Source organism: Xenopus tropicalis, chromosome 8, assembly GCF_000004195.4.
Source record: "Xenopus tropicalis strain Nigerian chromosome 8, UCB_Xtro_10.0, whole genome shotgun sequence".
NCBI lineage: Eukaryota > Metazoa > Chordata > Amphibia > Anura > Pipidae > Xenopus > Xenopus tropicalis.
The window spans coordinates 89,134,501-89,155,502 of NC_030684.2; the positions used below are offsets into that span (position 1 = coordinate 89,134,501).

The following is a 21,002-nucleotide window of genomic DNA, read 5'->3' on the forward strand; positions in this document are numbered from 1 at the left end:
GCTTTGCTTTCTCTCTAGATTTATATTTTTACATCATGCCCACAATCTTGTCTGCCTGATTAGCTGAGAACTGTCCCATTTTTTTTTATTTCTTGAGCTAAACAGAAGAAACAGGTAAGCTGTAGCTACACCACGTTTGGTCCTTGTGAGGTAGATGATTAGATTATGACCAATATTAGCAGTTAACAGATAATCCACCCACATAGTGGACTCATGCTTACAGAACAGTGACAACAATGTGAAGGGAGGGGGTTGAATACTAATAATCTAATTATCTACCTTGCAAAGACCAAACATGGAGTGACATCAATTTTCCTGTTTGCCCTGTTTAGCTCAATGACTCAACAAAAGGGCTCAACAAAATACCGAGTTTGCTTTTGATTAAAACAAGAAGCAAAAAGTATGTTCAGAAAAACTCATGTTGAATAAGGGGTACACTACCCCTTTAATAAAATAAGATCATGCATGCTCTGGTAAACTGATCAACTATTATCCTGGCTTTTGCTTTAAAACTCAGTGGATTAGCTTTAGCCTATAGGATAAACCCATGTAAATGGGATTTTGTTTTTAGGAGTTTGGAATTCATTCCCAGAATTCCTTTTGTTTGCATGCTCTGGTAGAAACTGCAACATCTAGTCTCTGTAAAGTCAAAAGGAAAATCGAGAATATTTGAGGATATGAAAATGTACCCCACCCCCTCCCCTCTCTTTTGCCTTTATAACCAAATATAAGTACCGATAAATCATGATCAAACCTTGGCCAGTCAAAATTGTCTGATGATGTAATATCACCATCAAGGGTACTGCATACTCTGAAAAAATTGATCTGAGGCTTGTCACTATCTTCTTGAAAGGCTCCTGAAGAATGCAAAAGATAGAAAATGTATTAGATTCCACAGTCCTGAATGCTGTGTTTTATTTAAAAATGTATTTAGCATACATACCACTTAACTCTTTAAAGGTCAGTTCAAGTTTCATTTGTTCTGGTGTTGAACCATCAAAAATCTCAGTTTTAAATTCTACATCTGAAAATTTTAAGTGTAGGATTTCTTTCTGGAGGGATTTCTTAAACCATGGGCCACGTTCCTGGTCTGATCGGAGGTCAGGTATAGGGAAACGTACAGCAAGATTTAATACTGGTGCAGAGACCATCACTGAAACTCGTGTGTTAGCAGGCGATCCGGAATCATCTAAGAAGACTTCTGCAAATGCTTTGTGCTGTAAACAACCAAAACCCGAGTTTTACCAAATGTTTCAAGATGTCAGCTCATTAGCCACTATAACAGCAGTCAACACAGATCCTTCCAAAAATACACATAGATAAAAACAAAATGTGGGAAGCAGTGCTTAGCATTTCTGCATTTCAGCACTGGAGTCCAATGTTCCATTTCACAAAGGGAACTATCTGCAAATGATCTCCCCATGCTTGTGTTTCCTCTGGGTACAGACAAAGACAAGACATTCCATGCACTCACACATTTTCAATACATTTAGTGCATTAAGTATTACAAATACTCTCTCCTAGCATTTTCAACTGTCAGGTGATCCCAGTGGTAGCCAATAAAATGAGCAACAATTTGGGAGTTTAAACTTTGGAAAGCAAGTTGCAGGTAAAACTTAGACCCTGTTAGAAATGTGTAATGAGTTGGTAGAATTCTTAATGATTTAGATAAAAGTGAGGGTAGGACTGGCCAGACCAGGGATGACTTTAATGTGATTGGCCAGCTTGAGTATATTGCAAAATATCTGATTTGTTTAAACAAATCTCTAAAGGGAGGGCATTATTTAGCAGCTTTATGCACAAAATATCTAGAATTTTGTCACTGCAATTTCTTTTAGTAAAGGTTCAGATACATAGGAAAAACATCATGTTTTTATGGTACATTTATGACCCTTTAAATGATACAATCCATTTACTGCACCATTCCATAGCATCACTGAACTACTCAGCAGGTCATGATGAGAAAGGACAAAACATGCCTAGTGGTTTCAAAAATGCGGAGCATTAATCTGTCATCAGTTAACCCTATAAATTACACTCCTGCCTTTCTGACTTATAAGACTGCATCATTCCACCCTATTGCAGAAACACTCTATGGCGCATTGCAAGAAAAGAGAAAACATGTACACAGATGTTTCAAACAAGCTAAGCAACAAACAGTCAATTGCTTTCTCCACAATCAAAACATTTTAAGAATTTCCAATATTTTTTCTTTGAATAGTTTTACATACATACATAAACTCTCCAACCAATAACTTTTACTTTGTTCTATAGATGGGAATATATTTTAATACATATGAAAAGAGCCAATACCCACCAGACTGATGTGTTTGTTGTAAGAGGTGTACAAATGAGATGTCATCATTTCAACTGTCCCCATTTTTTGAGCCTGAAGGAGTGAATTTAATCTGTCGACTATACTGATGTCCAACTCACAAGAGGAAGGCGATAATTTAATCTGTAGTTCGGATCTCCGAGGTGCAGAATTTAGCCTTCCCGAGCTACCCTATAAAAGTATAAAAATACTATATTAACATAGACATTACTATATAGGTTAATATATCTGTACCCTGTATACATGAATGATATTTTGTTTAAATAGGGGATTTTTCTAATAAGCAGGGCTCCCTAGTCCTCTCTGTAACTCAAAGCTCCCTTCTGTCTCTCCTGTGCGTAGTGCTGCTAACTAAAAAATCACTACATGCAAAGAGGGACAACCCCTTTGGGGAGGAAACTTTGGAAAACAAAGCGGCGCATTTGCCTTCCCACTGGCAATTCACTTTTATGTCGTTGGAGGTCATTTTGGGTAGATTAGTCACTTGCGGTAGACAAGACTGACTGCAGGTGATTAATCTCCCCACAGGCCATGACCCTAAAGCAAAAGGTGCATGTTTAGACAGCAGATAACAGATAGTTCTTATACAGGAAGAAAAAAATAGGGGTCAAATGCCAATTTAAAATATTAAAATAGTATTTTACATTTTTGACATTATTGGTCTCTTAACTTGTATCTGGTTGTCAGGGGAACTGGTTGGAAAAAAGCTGAACAGGAGGGTTAAAAAGTTCAAACACCAAGAAAATAAAAAAAACGAATCACAGATAAAGTTAAACTTACTGCCAACTGTCCCTTTAAAAGTAGTGGTTAAAAAATACGTGAAATGTGAATATGTGTGTGTGTGTGTGTGTGTGTGTGTTAAAAAAAGTATCTGTACTGTAGTTGTTTGTTTATGGTGACCAGAAAGGAGACATCCTAACCAAAACTGTAATTTGAACCAACTCTATAAACTTAAAGGAACAGTAACACCGAAAAATTAAAGAGTTTTAAAGTAAATGAAATATAATGTACTGTTGCCCTGTACTGGTAAAAGTTGTGCGTTTGCTACAGTAACTCTACTATAGTTTATATATAATAAGCTGCTGTGTAGCCACGGGGGCAGCCATTCAAGCTGGAAAAAAGGAGAAAAGGCACAGGTTACATAGCAGATAACAGAAAAGCTCTGTAGAATACAATAGTGTTTTATCTGTTATCTGCTAAGTGCCTGTGCCTTTTCTTGTTTGAATGGCTGCACCCATGGCTACACAGCTGCATTCTTTATATAAACTTTAGTAGTGTTTCTGAGGCAAACACACCAGTTGTACCAGTGCAGGGCAGCAGTACATTATATTGGAATTTCTTTTATACACTTGAATTTTTTGGTGTTACTGTTCCTTTAACTTAGATTGAAAGCAGCATATGAGGTCTGTTTCTATTGTATGTGCTGCTGGTTCTGGCTTCTGAAAAAATGTAACAGGCAGAACAAGGCAGTCAATTAACAGACCTGGAGAAGAACTGACCTTTTATAGTGTAAGAACAAGGGGTATGTGCAGAGAGCATAAACAAACAATATTTAAGCAAACTGAATACAGCATTTGTAAACCCCACATCCCCTTACCTGGGGCCCTCTGTTTTCAGAATGTTTATAGTATAGATGGATGCATGGAGAGGTGCGAGTTTCGCCAGTTTTATCACAGTCAAATCTTAGCAGCTAAAATAAAACATAATAAAAACTGATTGTGAGAACACTGCTAACTTTCTATCATGCTATTAAAAAAGAATAATATAATTTATTTTTACCTCTGTGTATTGAGGAGGAACAGACTGAGAATCAGTAGGAAAGAGGCACTCTAGGAGTTCAGTATAGCCAATACAGACATCAGTGCTGAAACTCCGCAAACCAGACCTCTGCCGTTGCTCATGGGAGATTTTTATATCTGTACCTATAAATCTTTTAGGATGCAAGAAAACAAGTTAAGGGTGTTGGTTGGTTTCTAAATGGGTTACTATAGCACATAAAAGTAACATTTGGTATCTGAAAATGGTATGCAATGTTTACCAAAATGGTTTCATTAAGGTAATCATTTTTCATTACAGATCTTTTACAAATATTGTGTTGTTAATATATTTCAAGATATATCTTTATGTCAATTGGCACTAATAAAACCAGTTATACTTCCAAAACTATAAGTCACCCTGTGCTTAAAGCTTAATGGGGTTATGTAATAAAAGGCACTAAGTTTGGTTACTGGGTAAACCTAGTGCCTTTCATTATATATGGAGATAAGAGGTGAATGTGAAAATGTGTTTGAAGTCTATCTAAGGCTAATGTATTTATCTGCAGGCTGAGAATCTGCCTGTGTGGCATTAGCCTTAATCTTGAATTTCTTGAATTTGCCTTTATAAAATAAGTGAAAAAAGTTAAAGTGAAATAAAGATAACTGGCACTGAAAAAATGTTATAACAAGTCATACCTCTCTTCAGACACCTACTCTGTGCATCAATATGAACTCAAGAATCTAATATCAAAGGCCACTTTCTCTAATGCATCTCTTAGCTTAAGGAGTAGAATAACCTTCCATGAATGGTAGATATTGCAAGAATGTGTCAATTTTGCATTTAGCAGTTACATCTATTTTATTCTGTTTGCAGGATATTTACCTTCAAACTTGCATTCCTTTCAGTTCACTCTGCAGCTGTTCCTAAAGAGCTGCTTGCATCGCTCGCTGACAGTAAACAGAGAATGACAGCAGTCATGGAGACAGAAGACAGAGTGCTGATCCAAGGGGAAAAATTTATATACAGTGGTGTGAAAAACTATTTGCCCCCTTCCTGATTTCTTATTCTTTTGCATGTTTGTCACACTTAAATGTTTCCGCTCATCAAAAACCGTTAACTATTAGTCAAAGATAACATAATTGAACACAAAATGCAGTTTTTTAATGAAGGTTTACGTTATTAAGGGAGAAAAAAAACTCCAAATCTACATGGCCCTGTGTGAAAAAGTGATTGCCCCCCTTGTTAAAAAATAACTTAACTGTGGTTTATCACACCTGAGTTCAATTTCTGTAGTCAACCCCAGGCTGTAGTCAACCCTGATTACTGCCACACCTGTTTCAATCAAGAAATCACTTAAATAGGAGCTACCTGACACAGAGAAGTAGACCAAAAGCACCTCAAAAGCTAGACATCATGCCAAGATCCAAATAAATTGAGGAACAAATGAGAACAAAAGTAATTGAGATCTATCAGTCTGGTAAAGGTTATAAAGCCATTTATAAAGCTTTGGGACTCCAGCGAACCACAGTGAGAGCCATTATCCACAAATGGCAAAAACATGGAACAGTGGTGAACCTTCCCAGGAGCGGCTGGCCGACCAAAATTACCCCAAGAGCGCAGAGACAGCTCATCCGAGAGGCCAGAAAAGACCCCAGGACAACATCTAAAGAACTGCAGGCCTCACTTGCCTCAATTAAGGTCAGTGTTCACGACTCCACCATAAGAAAGAGACTGGGCAAAAACGGCCTGCATGGCAGATTTCCAAGGCGCAAACCACTTTTAAGCAAAAAGAACATTAAGGCTCGTCTCAATTTTGCTAAAAAACATCTCAATGATTGCCAAGACTTTTGGGAAAATACCTTGTGTACCGACGAGACAAAAGTTGAACTTTTTGGAAGGTGCGTGTCCCGTTACATCTGGCGTAAAAGTAACACAGCATTTCAGAAAAAGAACATCATACCAACAGTAAAATATGGTGGTGGTAGTGTGATGGTCTGGGGTTGTTTTGCTGCTTCAGGACCTGGAAGGCTTGCTGTGATAGATGGAACCATGAATTCTACTGTCTACCAAAAAATCCTGAAGGAGAATGTCCGGCCATCTGTTCGTCAACTCAAGCTGAAGCGATCTTGGGTGCTGCAGCAGGACAATGACCCAAACACACCAGCAAATCCACCTCTGAATGGCTGAAGAAAAACAAAATGAAGACTTTGGAGTGGCCTAGTCAAAGTCCTGACCTGAATCCTATTGAGATGTTGTGGCATGACCTTAAAAAGGCGGTTCATGCTAGAAAACACTCAAATAAAGCTGAATTACAACAATTCTGCAAAGATGAGTGGGCCAAAATTCCTCCAGAGTGCTGTAAAAGACTTGTTGCAAGTTATCGCAAACACTTGATTGCAGTTATTGCTGCTAAGGGTGGCCCAACCAGTTATTAGGTTCAGGGGGCAATTACTTTTTCACACAGAACCATGGATTTTTTTTCTCCCTAAATAATAAAAACCCTCATTTAAAAAATGCATTTTGTGTTTACTTGTGTTATCTTTGACAAATAGTTAAATGTGTTTGATGATCAGAAACATTTAAGTGTGACAAACATGCAAAAGGATAAGAAATCAGGAAGGGGGCAAATAGTTTTTCACACCACTGTAAATCAGTGGTGTTCAAACAAGAACAGCCACTATGTGAGCAGTAAGAATGCAAGAAAAAAATAGATGTATACTGACACAGTACTTCAATCAGCACATACTTGCAGCATGCCGACTGAACTGTAATTTTCCACTAAGCCTTTTGAATTATCAACAGTTTATGTACTAAATTAGTTGCATTTGGCTATTCTATTAACTATTTTAAGATGTCACAAAAAAGTAAAATTTTCTAGTACAGAAAGTGTTCCAGCTGTAAAGGGCAATAAAGTAACCATCTATTAGTATCAGCAAAAAAATCCTACCTAAGATGATCATAAGGACATGCATCAGCAAAAATATTGCGAAAACATAAGAAGTCGTCCTTTGGAAATGTTATTGGATCCAATTTCTCAATGTGGCTGAAGAAATCATGTGACATGGGTGTAAGGGGGTTAGTAGTAGAGTTGGTTTCAGTTGGTGGAAGAGGGTCAATGTGAAGAACAGACACCGATAAAGAGCCTATGGCAAGTCGGAATACAAGCTCAGGTCTGGATTCATCCATGGACACAGAACGGGATGGCAATGCTGCAGAGTGAGGAAAATTTTTTTTTTTTTAAAAAAAGCAACAAAGAATCCTAAAATTAGTTTAAAATTTATATATGTATACTTAATGAATATTAGACACCAAATTAAAGGATCCCTGCAAACAGAATTCTTAAAGTGGCTCTATAATTTTTTCTATTTAAGGACTGTATATCTTATCCTTCATTTAAAATATCCACAAGGTGTTAATATATGCTTCCTTCTAATGCTAAGTAAAAGCTGTATTTTTATTGATTGAAAGGGGTGAGTACTGTCAGGAAAACAGGGGTGTTTTCATTTGGGGGCCATAAACAAGATTATTCTGTACAATATCTCAGATCGTCCCTTGGTATGAATGGACAGAACAGCAACAGGTGAAGAGTGGCTAAAGTTCCTCTTCACTTTCTTATCTGCCAGTGCATCATTTACCCACATGGTGGATCGGCAGCTACAAACAGCTAGAGCAGCAGCAGGAAGCTACAGAGACAAAGCTAAAATAGCAACTGTTTTCTTAAACAAATGGAGGGAACTTCTAGGGCTCTTTACTCAGGTATGGTAAAGCTTTCTGCAGAATAAATATAGCATTCTAGGTAGCACTAATGTGGCTAATCTATTGGCAGTAAAATGCCAAAATTACTTTCCTTCTCCTTTAAGACTACATATTTCAAGAGGGTGTTTTTTTATAGGAGTCAGCTAGAAGTTTTCCCTTGAAAGCTAGCCTGTTGTGCTAAAAAACACAACCATGTAACAATTGGCAAATCAGATCATATTTACTCACAAGTCCTTCTGAGAGAGTTTGGGTGAACAATGGGATGTCTGAAAGACGTTCCTCTCATTAAATGTTCTTCTAGTTTATGATGTTCGTGATAGTCACCCCAAGCATGCTGCAGCTAAACAAAACAGTTATAAAAATCTACCAGGCACTGGTAGTGATGATTTGCATATTTGTTTTTACAGTCTCAAAACAATCCATAGCTCTGAAGAATAGTTCCAAACATAATTAGGTATGGTAACCTGCAAAGGGTTTAAATAATGCATTGACAAAATAACACATACCATGGTGGGGCCCAGAGGTGATCCTGCTGGAGTATTAGTGTAAGTACTTGGTAAAGACAGGTCTAAGTCTACTGTATTTGGATCTCCAAGAGGCGGAAGTGTAGAAAGACTATGAGAAGTGTCCATATCTGCCATTGAGAAGAAAACTTCTTCATCTAGGGCAGAAAAGAAACCACTTTAATCGTGTGCTACAATGTATTACCAAGTCACACACCATGATGTGCAAATGAAACAGAACTTTAAATGAATTAAGCAATAATGTAAATAGATACTCTTTGGTTTTACAATATATGGCCAGTGCCTTAAATGTATCATTATTTAGCACTGGGGTGTATCATTTATGGTTTTCTACAAAAGGACAGTACTTACCATGACTAGAGGGGGTTTTCGCAGTATCACTTTCATAAAAGCTGTGCTCAGAGGACACTCCTCCGGGTACAGGCTCTTTCCGTATATACCGATTTAGCTCCATTTGTATATGAAATTCATCCTCCTGCTGCATTGGGCGATTCCTTCTTTCTTTGTTAGATAATGGTGTCCGGCCAGAGCTTTCTGCAAATGGCAATTATCAGAAATATTAGATTCTGTAAAACTAAGAACCTGGGGCACTTGTTTTTCCTAAAAGAATAACACTCCAGCCCTAATAACCAGGCTGGTTTTGTGTACTTGGTAAACTGATAAACTACAGCATGATACAGAGGAAAAATAAGGAGATCTCTTGATCCCTTTATAGCTCAGAGGTGGACCCTAACTCTACCCTTGCTGGTGTGGGGCTGATTTCACAGCTGGCACAACAAGTGAAACAATATAATTATAGTGCACACAGTTTAAACCCTGTGAGAATGTGGTGCATCGGACGACAGATGAGGTGTATAAAACGGCAAAAAATAAATCTGACCAAAGAGATTATCATAGATTAAAAGCTGCTTTTTGTTTTAGGTAAATGTGATGGTGCTGGCGAATGGAGAGGATATATGCAGTATACACAAATGATGCCATTTGTGCGGGGGAGATATGCCCAATTTATGCACATGGTAGGAATATTTAGGGTGTACATGTCCTTTAAAGTACTGTCTATTTTGAGGTATCAGTTGCTAGTCTGAGTCTACTTATGGTGCATTCACTGTCTTATATGGGAAGAGATCTGCAACAATCTCCTGCATTTTGATCACTGCTACTCAGTAGTGGATATTTTATAAGCCACTTAACTATATTAAATATGCATTGCCTTCTATAGAGCATCTTTATTAGCAAAAATGCACATGAAATTATTTTATAGCTGAAGCAAATGGGGTGCTATGCTCACCTGGACCAGCAATTGCTGCCACCAAGTCAAGAAGGTGGTGAACTTGACGTGGAGAAAGGAAGAAATGAAAAGAACCAATGCGACCATCCACATCAAGCTAAAGAAAAGTTAGAAAACCAAAATACAGTTAAAATATTGCAAAAAACAACATACTGCTAATTGTTTTCCATCTCAGCATGACACGTCTGTTAGAGCCACAAATTATTCTTAGGGCCATGACAGACGGGGAGATTAGTCGCCGCGCAACAAATCTCCCTTGTCACAGGCAACTAATCTCCCCTATATGCCATCCCACCGGCGAGAATGTAAATCGGCGGTGGGATGGCATATAGGGGAGATTAGTTGCCTTGAGAGGAAACTTCCGTGACTTCGGCAAATCGCTGCGTCACATATGCCATCCCACCAGCGATTTACATTCTCGCCGGTGGGATGGCATTTCGGGGAGATTAGTCTGTCACAGCCCTTATTCTATGGACAAACAAAAAATAGAAAAGGTTCTGTTAAACAATAACATAAAGACGCCTGTGTCCTCCTCATTCCAACACCTAAGCACTGTGCTACATGACTTCCTTGCAAGACATACACACACACAATGCAGCTGAGTAATAATAATGGACAATATCAATTCTTGTAGATACAGTATAATGTTTTTTTTACTTCTATGAATACATAGAAGTGTGCTTAGACAACATAGTTGATGAATGTTAAAAATCAGCACCCAAACATTTATGTCCATAGAGATCACAGCTCCCTTTAAATGTCTTCATTTCTGCCATAGAGGTACATGTATAAAAATACCCTCCTTAAGAGGCAGTTTTTACCTTAGTTCCCAGAAGTACTTCTTTTTGCTTGAGAATCAGGCCCAGCTCAATTTTGCCAAGCAATGTTGCAATTTGTACAGGTCCTGAATGGGCAACCTCTGGTACATTTCTAGTGAATTGCGGATGTGGCTCAAATACAGGCTTTGGGTTCCAGCTGGGTGATAATTTTGGCTCATTTTCCTAGCAATGGGAAAATAAGTTACAAGTATGTATATCTTATTTAAAAGATACCCAGATTTATACATTAACTTCCTCCAGCAGGCAAAAATTTGAACTAAACCAAAGGCTGCACTCTAACATATTCCTACCGGAATCACAAAACCATTCATTGTGGTCTATCTCAAGGTTTCTCTAGTCAATGTAAAGTGAAATACCAATTAGGTTAGAATATCGAATAGATATACATAAGTATAAATATGCATTTCATTGGTAGGGGGTTAAGGAAGGAGTAGAATGGTATATAGAAAAAAAGAAATGTCATTTTTATTGAAGAACCCATTTCCTTGTGGATCACTTAAATGAAAGCAGTTTAAAAACTGTTCATTGAGGGGTACAAAGATAAACAAGCTAACCTACTGGTAATAAGCATCTTAAATATCTAAAGGGCCTACCCACTGCACAAAATACAAAACTTGCATATGCCTTACCACCTGTGATGTAGAACACACAGGGGAACATTTTGCAGATGCTGGAAATTCATCCCAAAAAATGGAAACCCCACCAAGTTCTAAAGCTTTATGGGCAAATGCTGAGGGCTGATGCACATTCACTCCAGAGTGATCATCTGCTGTCTCGTCAGAGTACATAATTCTACAAGAAAAAACATGGCAAGAAAAGTAGTAATTCTTAAAAAATATTTATAGTATTAAAATAATGTAATTGCAGTCAAATTTATTAAACTTATGTGTTCTCACCTGCTGATTCGAATTTCAAGTGCTGTACCCGTTTTAGAATTTTCTGGAATATTTTCTATTCTAAACACTGTATCAATGAAAGTGACTCTGACCCTCCTTAAGACTAAAACAAAAAGATCACAAATATTGCTTTATTTTAATATACTTTGATAACATTTTAGAAGGTGAATCAGAACTGAATATTTAGGGTAAACTACATTCATGCATTGTTACATTTTTTTTGTAACAAAGAATATGTTCTTATTTTCAACTTACCTGTTTCAATGGTCTCTGCAAATTTCTCCAGTCCCTCAAATGGCTGAGATGCTTCTTGTTCATCTGTCAGTTTCTGGCTCAGACACTCCTTAGCAAGCTGCATGCTACTGGTCATAAAACTTGACCAATACATGGGCTCAGATCCTGATCCTGAAGTGACAGAACAGCAAATTACGTTGAAAAGATACAGTCACTGTAATGTGCTTATTTATCTTTTTTCGAGTTTGTGAATTTGAGGTTGTTTTTCTAAACCAAATAAACTTGCATATCGAATGCTCGCTTATTTATTAATAAGGAAAACTTGTTCAAATAAAAAACTGAAATACCTCAAATTTTTTGAGTTTAAAAATATGGCTTGACGTTGCCTGGGTCAACTCCCATTGACTTCTACAGAAACTCGCAAGCTTTTAGAGGGCAAATTTTTACATTCAAGTTTTCGGGTAATACCAGACATTCGAGTTTTTAAAAAATAATTTGATTTCAAGTTTTTTTTTAGCACAAAAAACTTGAATCCTAAAAAAGAATCAAACATGAACATTGATAAATCTCCCCATTATAGTTGTATTATGACAAAATTTAGCCTTAAAGGAGAAGGAAAGATAAAAACTAGATTACTAAATACAGCCATAAGTACTTACAGAAATGCTGCACAGCGTTCTCTTTCAAAAGAAACAGGATTTCTTGTCTGTTTGTTTTCCTGTGCCAGAGACATGCAGCTCTCTCCCCTCTCCTGCTCCCCACTCCCTCAAGAATGCTAAGAACTCACTCCCCCCCCCTTAGGAATGTGGATCTGAGCCAAACAGCAAGAAGCTTCCTCATAGTCTTACACACTGAGCATGTACAACGGTCTTGGTGCAGGAGCGAGGCATTATGGGAACTTTCTTTACAGAGCTCAGCGTTTTTTTTTTTTTTCCTATGAGGCTTCTGATCATCTGAACGGGTGAAATATGGGGAGACTTAAGGGCACTATTGAGAGAACTGAAGGTACGCCTGCAGTTTGAGATTAACTCTTTATTAGCCTTTACTTCTCCTTTAAGACAGTTGAGCGATTTGGAGATAATACCACTACCAGCATAAACAGTTCTGCTGAAAGACAAACTGTCTGTGTCACGCTATATCTTTTGCAGCTCTGAATGTGTCCTCTACCACTGGTGACAACTTTACGCAAGGAAGCCTTGTGCCTAACCCACCTTTGTCTGCATTAAACCGCTTCCAAATTCTTAATCTGCTGACAATATTGAGTAAATGAAAGACATATTCATTAACAAAACACTACTTGGTGCCCCTGCTACAAAACACACATCACATAATTATGAGTGCTACAAAGTAACTACTTCACTTCATAATATACATATTGCTTTTACTTATCGTTTTCCAGTTTTTTCTAGTATAAAAAATCATCATGAAAAGTTTACTTACTTAGCCGAGGTCTTGGCCTGAAGACCATCTCGAGTCCCTTCACTTCAAGTGCACAATTATCCTGCAGTAAGGAGCCCCATGGAATGGAGAGAGAGATGGCTTGTATAAAACCTTCTGTAACCTCCAAAGGTGCATCTGCTGACTCCAGTATTTCATTTAGACTCTAGATAGAAAAATAGTATAATAAATGCATAGTTCACATTGCTTCATGTGTGATATTACAACACTTCATTATAATAAACCTGTAATTAGAAAATTATTATTTAAGGAACTATTAATACTACAATTGTTGTAAAGCACCAATCAAATAGAAAACTAATTTCTAGAAACTAATTGCATTCCATTCAAATTCCAAAACGTTTTCTAAATATTTCAATAATAAAAAAAAGTGGGTTGAGAGTTTACCTTCATAAAAAAAGAGATTTTTGTTAAAAATCAAACGTGCTTAATCAGTTATTTTCCTCAATGTATACAATTAAAAATGAGCTTAATTAACAAAGTTTCAGTGATTGGTAAAGTCTAAGCATACAAAATAGGAAATATATATATATAGGAAATATATATTGCTGAAAAGTAATGTCTTTAGTTTCCATAGGGCTGAAAAACACTTCAGTAAATGCAGTAAAATATCAAGAGGGAGGCATAAAATAGTATAATATGAGCTTATTTTGCAAAAAAACCTGAATTTAACAAGAAGTTAGGTATCTGCCTTAAGTATTGGACAGTGGAGTACTCATTGATTCAATACATTCCACAATCTAACACTTTCAAACAATGATTCAGAACATTATTAGATAAAGTACCTTAAATTTTGATTTGGAGGAATGTAAAAGAATGTGTGTGCTTGTGCTTGTGCTTTAAGCAACTACAGCCCTTTCTTGAAATATTAGAAAGCTTGCTAGTTCAGTCTAAGTGGCAATAAACCAAGCCAATTTAACCCTTTTCCTGCTGGGAACCTTTGATCTTGCTGCACCATGCCATCAATCAAAACAGAACACAAATGAAGAAGAAGTCAAACCAGCAAGTTGAATGGGTAGAAGAAAAGTAGCTTCAGCAAAATTAGAGGACAATTACAACTGTTAAGGTGTACCATGCTAATGATAAGAGATGACATTGGACAGTTCTCTGTATTTACTCCTTGTTACTTCATCAGAAAAATGTGACAAAACATAATGTGTGAACTTAAGGGCTACTGAATAGACAAGAAGGTACTAAGGGTGAAGACACACAGAGCTACTAGTAGCAGCTACTTGTCGTGGCTACTAAAAAAAGACAATGCTGACCATTTACTGATAATTGTCTCTACGTGTGCTTTAGCAGAGGAAATTCTCAGTATTGTCTATGGCAGGGTATTTTCTGGAGATCAGTAGCCTTGAAAAAGTAGCTGCTACTAGTAGCCCAGTGTGTGTCTTTACCCTTAGAAACACTTTCAACTGGAAAAAAAAAAACAATAATAAAGAACTAAACTGGTATGTTCTCTCAAGCAGGGATAACACACGGCTACTGAAATGTGTTTCACTAATAGTCTTTATTATACTTTTACATACACATATTTACCAATTTATTTGTGAATTCTTCAACGTCATTCCAGTAAACTGCAATGCACTAACAAACAGAATGGTTGAGCTGTTTGTAGCAATAAATGTTACATGAATGCACCATTTATCTCAAAAACTATACCAAAAAATCTAAATCACCTCTTTAAGACAATTAAATATTGAGCATCTACAACAGTATGGGTGCATTTTTATGTCTATGGCCATTCCCCTTTAACTCTGTTAAGATTACTATGTGCCACTGTTATAACACCATGTTTATAGAAAGATAATTCATTTTCAATCAATGCATTTCAGACATTGTCATTTACATGGCTTACCCATTTGTCCAAGGGAACTTGTGACAGAGAGCCAGTGCCTTGATACAAGTCCAAAGTGAGCTGTTCCAGGCTGAGTTTTTCCTGAAGAAAGTGCCCTAGATATCGTTGCAGCAGGTACCTGCAGGCCCTTTTCTTGATGGACTCAGAGAAGGGCCAAGGCATGATTACTACTGAATGGGAGATCACACAGCCCTATTAACTCTGTCACCCTAAGCAGAATTTAGGTGCTAATTTAAGTACCCAGAACTAACATACACAACCTGCACATGTCATGCACACACTTAGCTTGTCTGTTTGATTCGCATGCATAACTATTGACCATTACTTATCCATCTTAAACTCGTCATTCATTTAACCATTCACCCAACACACTGGGTATTGCCAAAGTCACACAATATTGCGTATTTCTATTAAAGGCCTTCAAGCCACGTTAATCAGCTGTATCTGAAGTCCATGCTCAGTGTTGCCGCGGAGATTCAGCCCTTCCATTAGTCGGGTTTCGGTAGGAGGATAACAGTGCAATACTGGCAGCAATACAACAAGCTTATAATCCTAACAATTCCAAAAAGCTGCCTTCTCACTCTCCCATAACTCCGTATCAGCTTGTCTCAGGGATCGAGACATAAACAATGACATCACTTCCAGGTTGTGAGAACAACACAGTTCTACGGACGCCATTTTTTAATTTGGCACACAATGGGAACTCCAGTCCTAGCGTGCCCGGTCACGGTTACTTAATGATTGTGAATGTGGCAATCGGCATGAACAGGAAGTAAAGGTTTAACCAGAGCTGCGGAAGGCATTGATTGTACTGTAGTTTGGAATCTGCGTGATAAGACTAATCTCCTTTAACGCAAATAATTACAGGTAAAAGTGTGAAAACTAGGCTGGCAGGAGTCGCAGTCAGACAGGGGCGTAGCGCCTTACTTCTATACACAGGCGCTGCATGACTCTGGAAAATAATATTCTGGTTATAGTTCAGCAATTGCTCTTATGTCCCAGAGAATCGCGATTTGCTTTCGTTATGAAAAAAATACTGGGAGATACTGCGACTCATGCAGGACGTTGCCTGTCCTCCCTGAGAATTGGTCCTGAATATGAACTGCTAAGCAAATTATTGTACAATCTATTGTGTCAGCAATTTGTATGAAAATTAGAGACCATGTGAATTGTGTGTAGGAAGGATCAATATTTAAGCATTTAGTTTGCTAACGTTGACTTCTTTACTTTACAGGTATAGGACCCGTTATCCAGAATACTCGGGACCAAGGGTATGGCGGATTAGAGGTCTTTCCGTAATTTGGATCCATAATTTGGATCTCCATACCTTAAGTCTACTAAAAAATCAATAAAACATTAATTAAACCCAATAGGATTGTTTTGCATCCAAAAAGGAATATTTATATCTTATTAGGATCAATTACAATGTACTGCTTTATTACTGCAGAGAAAAAGGAAATCAGTTTTCAAATTCTGAATTATTTGATTAAAATGGAGTCTATGGGAGACGGGCTTTCCGTAATTCGGAGCTTTCTGGATAATGGGTTTCCAGATAAGGGATCCCATACTTGTACTTGATAGAAGCAATCGCACTTTGGGAGCTTTATCCTGAATTTGAATGTCTCCTGTTGATTATTCATTACACATGAATTATTCATTAAATATTAAAATATGCATTTTAGTATCTCTGTGTTTGTTTTATGCCTGTTTATGAATGATTTAGTGATATTTTAAAATATGGTGGGCATAATGCATAGTGATGGTCAGCATTTTCTGTGTCTGGAGGCTCTCCAACTCAGGCGCTGAATCACTGCAGGTTGAATTCAGTAGAAATGATTGCCAGTTAGCCTTCAGGGGAGATATATATTGCTCTTGAAAAATCACTTAAGGTGACCATACTCTGTCCTTCCACACCAGCTCAGCAGCTTATTGGCTGTATATAGGAGCAATATTATATGATTAAAAATCCTGATAGCAATCGAGCAGGCTTGATTTTGCTGTCTTAGCAAGGACAGGATCAGCCCTTTGATGCAGTCCTCTTCTGATGGCCTGCATATTTATAATTTGATCATTGGCTCGAGGGCCAAATGATCAGATCAGCCTGACAGCACCCTGCTTAAGATGGGCATAAAGGGGAAAACTCTTGCCAAACAAGCAGATCTTTAGGTGTATGAATAGTTTAAGTATGATATGATTTAAAGGCATATGGCACAAAAGCTGCTTTGTTGTAGTAGCAATCAGATTTTTGTGGAAAAGCTATGGGCTGCTTTCCATTGACAGCAGGAGAAAGTACTGGAAGAATTGACCAAAAGAATACCTTAAAGGCACACTTCTCTTTTTATTAATTTTTTGTATGTACAGAAATACCTTATCAAAGCAGATTAATATTTTTTTTTTTTTTAAATACAGTTTTTGGTGCAGACTTTTTTGACTGTTAATTTAGTCTAATCCTATTTCCCTTAACTACTTTGTTTGTTTGTTTTTTAGAAAATGGAGGTCGACTACAACCCAATGGATTTGCCAGTTAACACTGTTTATGAAGATGAGTCTGAATTCAGAGATTTGGAAGGAACTGATGTAAAGGATATGTGTTTAGAGGCTGAAGCTATTGTAAATGATGTACTGTTTGCTGTTGGCAACATGTTTGTCTCAAAAACTCTACCATGTGCTGTGGATGTTGCATACATCAATGTTGAGATAAAGGAAGGAACCAGATACTGCCTGGAACTTACTGATGCTGGGTTAAGGGTAAGTGTTTTGAAGGAGTACAACATATGAAAATGTGTACATTGTGCTACATATTCTAGATGGTCTCAGCACAACTCAACTATAGTGATGAGCGAATTTGCCCATCACTACTCAACTATGTTTTATTGGTTTTAAATTCTCCAGGTCATTGCTTCCTACAGTTAAATCTATAATTTTTTTACACCATTGTGAAAATAAGCTTAAAATAGAAAATATAGGAAAATAGGAAAATTCACAGATCTCCCTAAAAACGTACAGTTTCAGTGCTTCAGTTTTTGCCTCCTGATGAAAGTCCCAGTGGGGACTGAAATGTTGAGGCTTGCTATGTTTATTTTTTTTATTTTTTCTCAATAAATATCATTTTATATACATTTGTATGAAACCCTGTGTGTGTAGGGAGCAAGTAAGCAGCACACCATAAACCAGAGTTGATACCTGGGTGCTTGTGCAGGAATCAAAATGTATTTTGTACAAGTGACACAGCACTCATAGGAATTATGCACACACGTTCAATAATAGAGAAAAGTTTTTGGTTTATTAAATCCAGCGTTTCAGTCTTTATATATATATATATATATATATATATATATATATATATATATATATATATATAAAAATTTTAAATAAAATAGCTAGACATTTTCTTAAGTAGTAAGTTGTCATATATGCATTGTGCAGTCCTCCTTCTGGCCTGCATTGCCTACCATTGTGCATTATCAAAATGCTCCTGCCCGAAACAAAGTCCAGACTGAGCAAGCTAGGAATTTAATGCTTATGCTCCGATTGGCAACCAAGGCAGGAGCGGGGAGTGGTGTTAGCCAAGGCTTACACTTTGCCCACTTACAAGCAATTTGAAGACAAGTATTACCACAAAAAAGGTGTACACCAATATCCAGATTGAGCCTAAAAGGGGAATGTTTAGTTTGGCTTTCCTTTCCCTTTAAAATGAGTATCCCTTTTAAAATGCAGTTTTTGTCCATTTATGAAATTAATAATTTAATAAAAATGGGCTTATTCTATAAAGGATATGTCAAAAACAATTTTTTAATTTTTTTTAAATACCCCAGCCTGCCACCGGATACTTGTATCTAAGTTTTGTGAAGTATTTCGCGGATGAGGTTATTGGCTTAACTGGCACATGTCCAGACATGTGTATTTTAGGGGTTAGGCATGGGGGATGTATCTGGGGCACTGGCAGATATCAATCTGGCTATGGTGTTGACTCAAAAAGAAGGTTAATTGTGAATGCACACAATGTAAAAATAATAAAAGTATTATTTTGCTGCTCATCTTATTCTAATATTGTCTTTACATTTTTTATTCCAGGTGGCTGGTTATGCATTTGACCATCTTGCTGAAGGACTGTGTAGCCAGTACCATGAGACTGTCTACTCTTTATTGGACTCTCTCAGTCCAGCATACCGGGAGGCCTTTGGAAATGCACTTCTGCAGAGATTGGAAGCACTGAAAAGAGATGGACAGTCATAAGTGATTCCTTTAGAAATCTGCCTATTAATATAAAACCATGTTTATACACAAGTTTTAATTTATTTTTAACATCTCATTCAGTTTAACATCTCATTGCAGCACCCACCGTAGTGTTTTCTGTTTCGGATATATATATACATACAATACAGTCTTCAATCTAGCTGTTAGGGATGGTTTTTAATCTTTGGTTGGAATCTCAAATCATATAATTTGCTGCAGGTTTATGTGCCCTGATCTTATCTTCTATGGAAATATTTTGCATATTTGCTGTTTCTATTGAGCTTGCTCTAGCAAAGTGTTACAATAATGTTGCTGTATTGCAGAAGTGACACCTAATCTTGAATTAAACTGTAATTTTGGGTGATTACTGTTGCATGATGCTGTCCTTTCTTTAGACTGCCATGCATTTTGTAATGATTTAATCTTGCATACATATAGCAACATTTCTTGAGTCCTGAATACTTTGGCATGCTCGTGCGTTCATTTGTGTTAAAAAGGAATAATTTGTGGTTTTAATAGTACAGCAAGATATATAACATATAATAATAGGAATTTGTCAGTCTACTTATTTGGATTTATAGCCATTATACCAGATGCTAAATTTATATCACTGTAGGTATATATATTCGTGTTAATGGATGTAAGTTTACCACATGTATTATTTTGACTTAAATCCCCTGTACTTGCTTAGTTTCCATTTGCATTGTTACAGGATGAAGTATATACAAAGGGGCACATTTACTAAGCCTCGAATCCGAATTCCGGATTGGAAACGAAAATGTTGTGATTTTTTTTTTGTCGCCGTCACGATTGTTTTGCATTTTGCGCAATTTTTTCGTCGCCGTTGCGATTTTTTCGGATTGAGCAATTGTAAACGGCGGAAAAACCAATCCGAATTTTTCGCGACAGCGACGAAAAAGTTGCGGAAAATATACGATAAAGTTGTAACGGTGACTAAAAAGTCGTGCAAAATACGGAACAATCACAGCGGCGCTGAAAAAATCGCAAAACTATCGATCATTACGAAAAAAACGCATTCGGACGCTTTCCCCAAAGTGTTGCTGTTTACAAACTACAGTTTTTTTTTTTTGGTCTACAGAAAAAAAAATCCATCTGTAACATTAGCCTAGCGTAATTACTAAATAGCAGGGGACGGTATACTGTTGACTGTAGAAATACTGCAGAGACATGTCCTGCACTTAGAATCTGCATATGGGTTAAAATACATGTGTAAACAAATGTACATGTGCTAATTCAACATAACCAGTTCTCTCTAAACTATAGCCAGGCGCATTGACCTGGGCAATTTTAATTTTCTTATGTTCAGCCATGTCTTGAATGATAATAAAACTGCATAAATATTTCTAGCTGTATGAAATGCTCTTTCTTCTCCCAAATCTTTGTGTCAAACAGTAGTTTTATACTTTTTTTTCCAGAGAGATCAAAGAAACTTTTAGAAGTGCCCCTGAATTTCTGTGAACTGCTGCTTTTATTTAACTTTGAGTTTTGTTTATCACATATTATTTCCTCAAGGAAATTTGAGGATGTCTGGTGTGACTGCAAACTAGACCTCTCTTTGTTGCCTGCCTTAAGCATTTCTAACTACTTTTTCATGGAGTTTAAGGGCTCTGGTACACGGGGAGATTAGTCGCCCACGACAAATCTCCCTTGTTGCAGGCGACTACTCTCCCCGATATGACATCCCACCGTCGAACATGTCTATCGCCGGTGGGATGGCATACGTGGCGGCATGATTTGAAATCGCCGAACATCATTAGAGCATGAGATCAGATGTAGTAAAGCAGTCTCATGATTCCTAA

General features: G+C 37.2%; 2 protein-coding genes across 4 annotated transcripts in view; one reads left to right on the top strand and one right to left on the bottom strand.

The window, feature by feature from the left end:
* atg2b (autophagy related 2B) overlaps nucleotides 1-15,569 on the bottom strand; it is a 49,292-nt gene extending 33,723 nt beyond the window's left edge. The window contains exons 1-16 of one of the 2 annotated variants that reach the window (XM_012968637.3): nucleotides 14,947-15,569; nucleotides 13,071-13,233; nucleotides 11,652-11,801; nucleotides 11,397-11,499; nucleotides 11,130-11,292; nucleotides 10,483-10,662; nucleotides 9,662-9,758; nucleotides 8,725-8,907; nucleotides 8,356-8,510; nucleotides 8,078-8,189; nucleotides 7,041-7,302; nucleotides 4,115-4,265; nucleotides 3,933-4,025; nucleotides 2,318-2,506; nucleotides 944-1,217; nucleotides 755-857 (exon numbers count right to left, since the gene is read on the bottom strand). In XM_012968637.3, coding sequence (XP_012824091.2) covers nucleotides 755-857; nucleotides 944-1,217; nucleotides 2,318-2,506; nucleotides 3,933-4,025; nucleotides 4,115-4,265; nucleotides 7,041-7,302; nucleotides 8,078-8,189; nucleotides 8,356-8,510; nucleotides 8,725-8,907; nucleotides 9,662-9,758; nucleotides 10,483-10,662; nucleotides 11,130-11,292; nucleotides 11,397-11,499; nucleotides 11,652-11,801; nucleotides 13,071-13,233; nucleotides 14,947-15,108 — 2,540 coding nt within the window. In that variant the 5' untranslated portion in view covers nucleotides 15,109-15,569. The remainder of the gene's footprint in view (nucleotides 1-754; nucleotides 858-943; nucleotides 1,218-2,317; nucleotides 2,507-3,932; nucleotides 4,026-4,114; nucleotides 4,266-7,040; nucleotides 7,303-8,077; nucleotides 8,190-8,355; nucleotides 8,511-8,724; nucleotides 8,908-9,661; nucleotides 9,759-10,482; nucleotides 10,663-11,129; nucleotides 11,293-11,396; nucleotides 11,500-11,651; nucleotides 11,802-13,070; nucleotides 13,234-14,946) is intronic. The other variant, NM_001079158.1, reaches the window with a different exon arrangement.
* Nucleotides 15,570-15,669: 100 nt separating this feature from the next.
* gskip (GSK3B interacting protein) lies at nucleotides 15,670-20,546 on the top strand. 2 transcript variants are annotated; one of them, XM_012967890.3, is made up of 4 exons: nucleotides 15,670-15,813; nucleotides 16,181-16,217; nucleotides 17,434-17,694; nucleotides 19,021-20,546. In XM_012967890.3, the coding sequence occupies exons 3-4, from the start codon at nucleotides 17,437-17,439 to the stop codon at nucleotides 19,180-19,182; spliced, it is 420 nt and encodes a 139-aa protein (XP_012823344.1). In that variant the 5' UTR covers nucleotides 15,670-15,813; nucleotides 16,181-16,217; nucleotides 17,434-17,436; the 3' UTR covers nucleotides 19,183-20,546.
* The last annotated feature ends 456 nt before the right edge of the window (nucleotides 20,547-21,002 follow it).

Excerpts from the sequence above, each read along its gene's own strand:
- gskip (XM_012967890.3), top strand. The coding sequence starts at position 17,437 with ATGGAGGTCGACTACAACCCAATGGATTTGCCAGTTAACACTGTTTAT. Across the intron at positions 17,695-19,020 it reads TTACTGATGCTGGGTTAAGG|GTGGCTGGTTATGCATTTGA; the intron begins GTAAGTGTTTTG and ends TTTTTATTCCAG.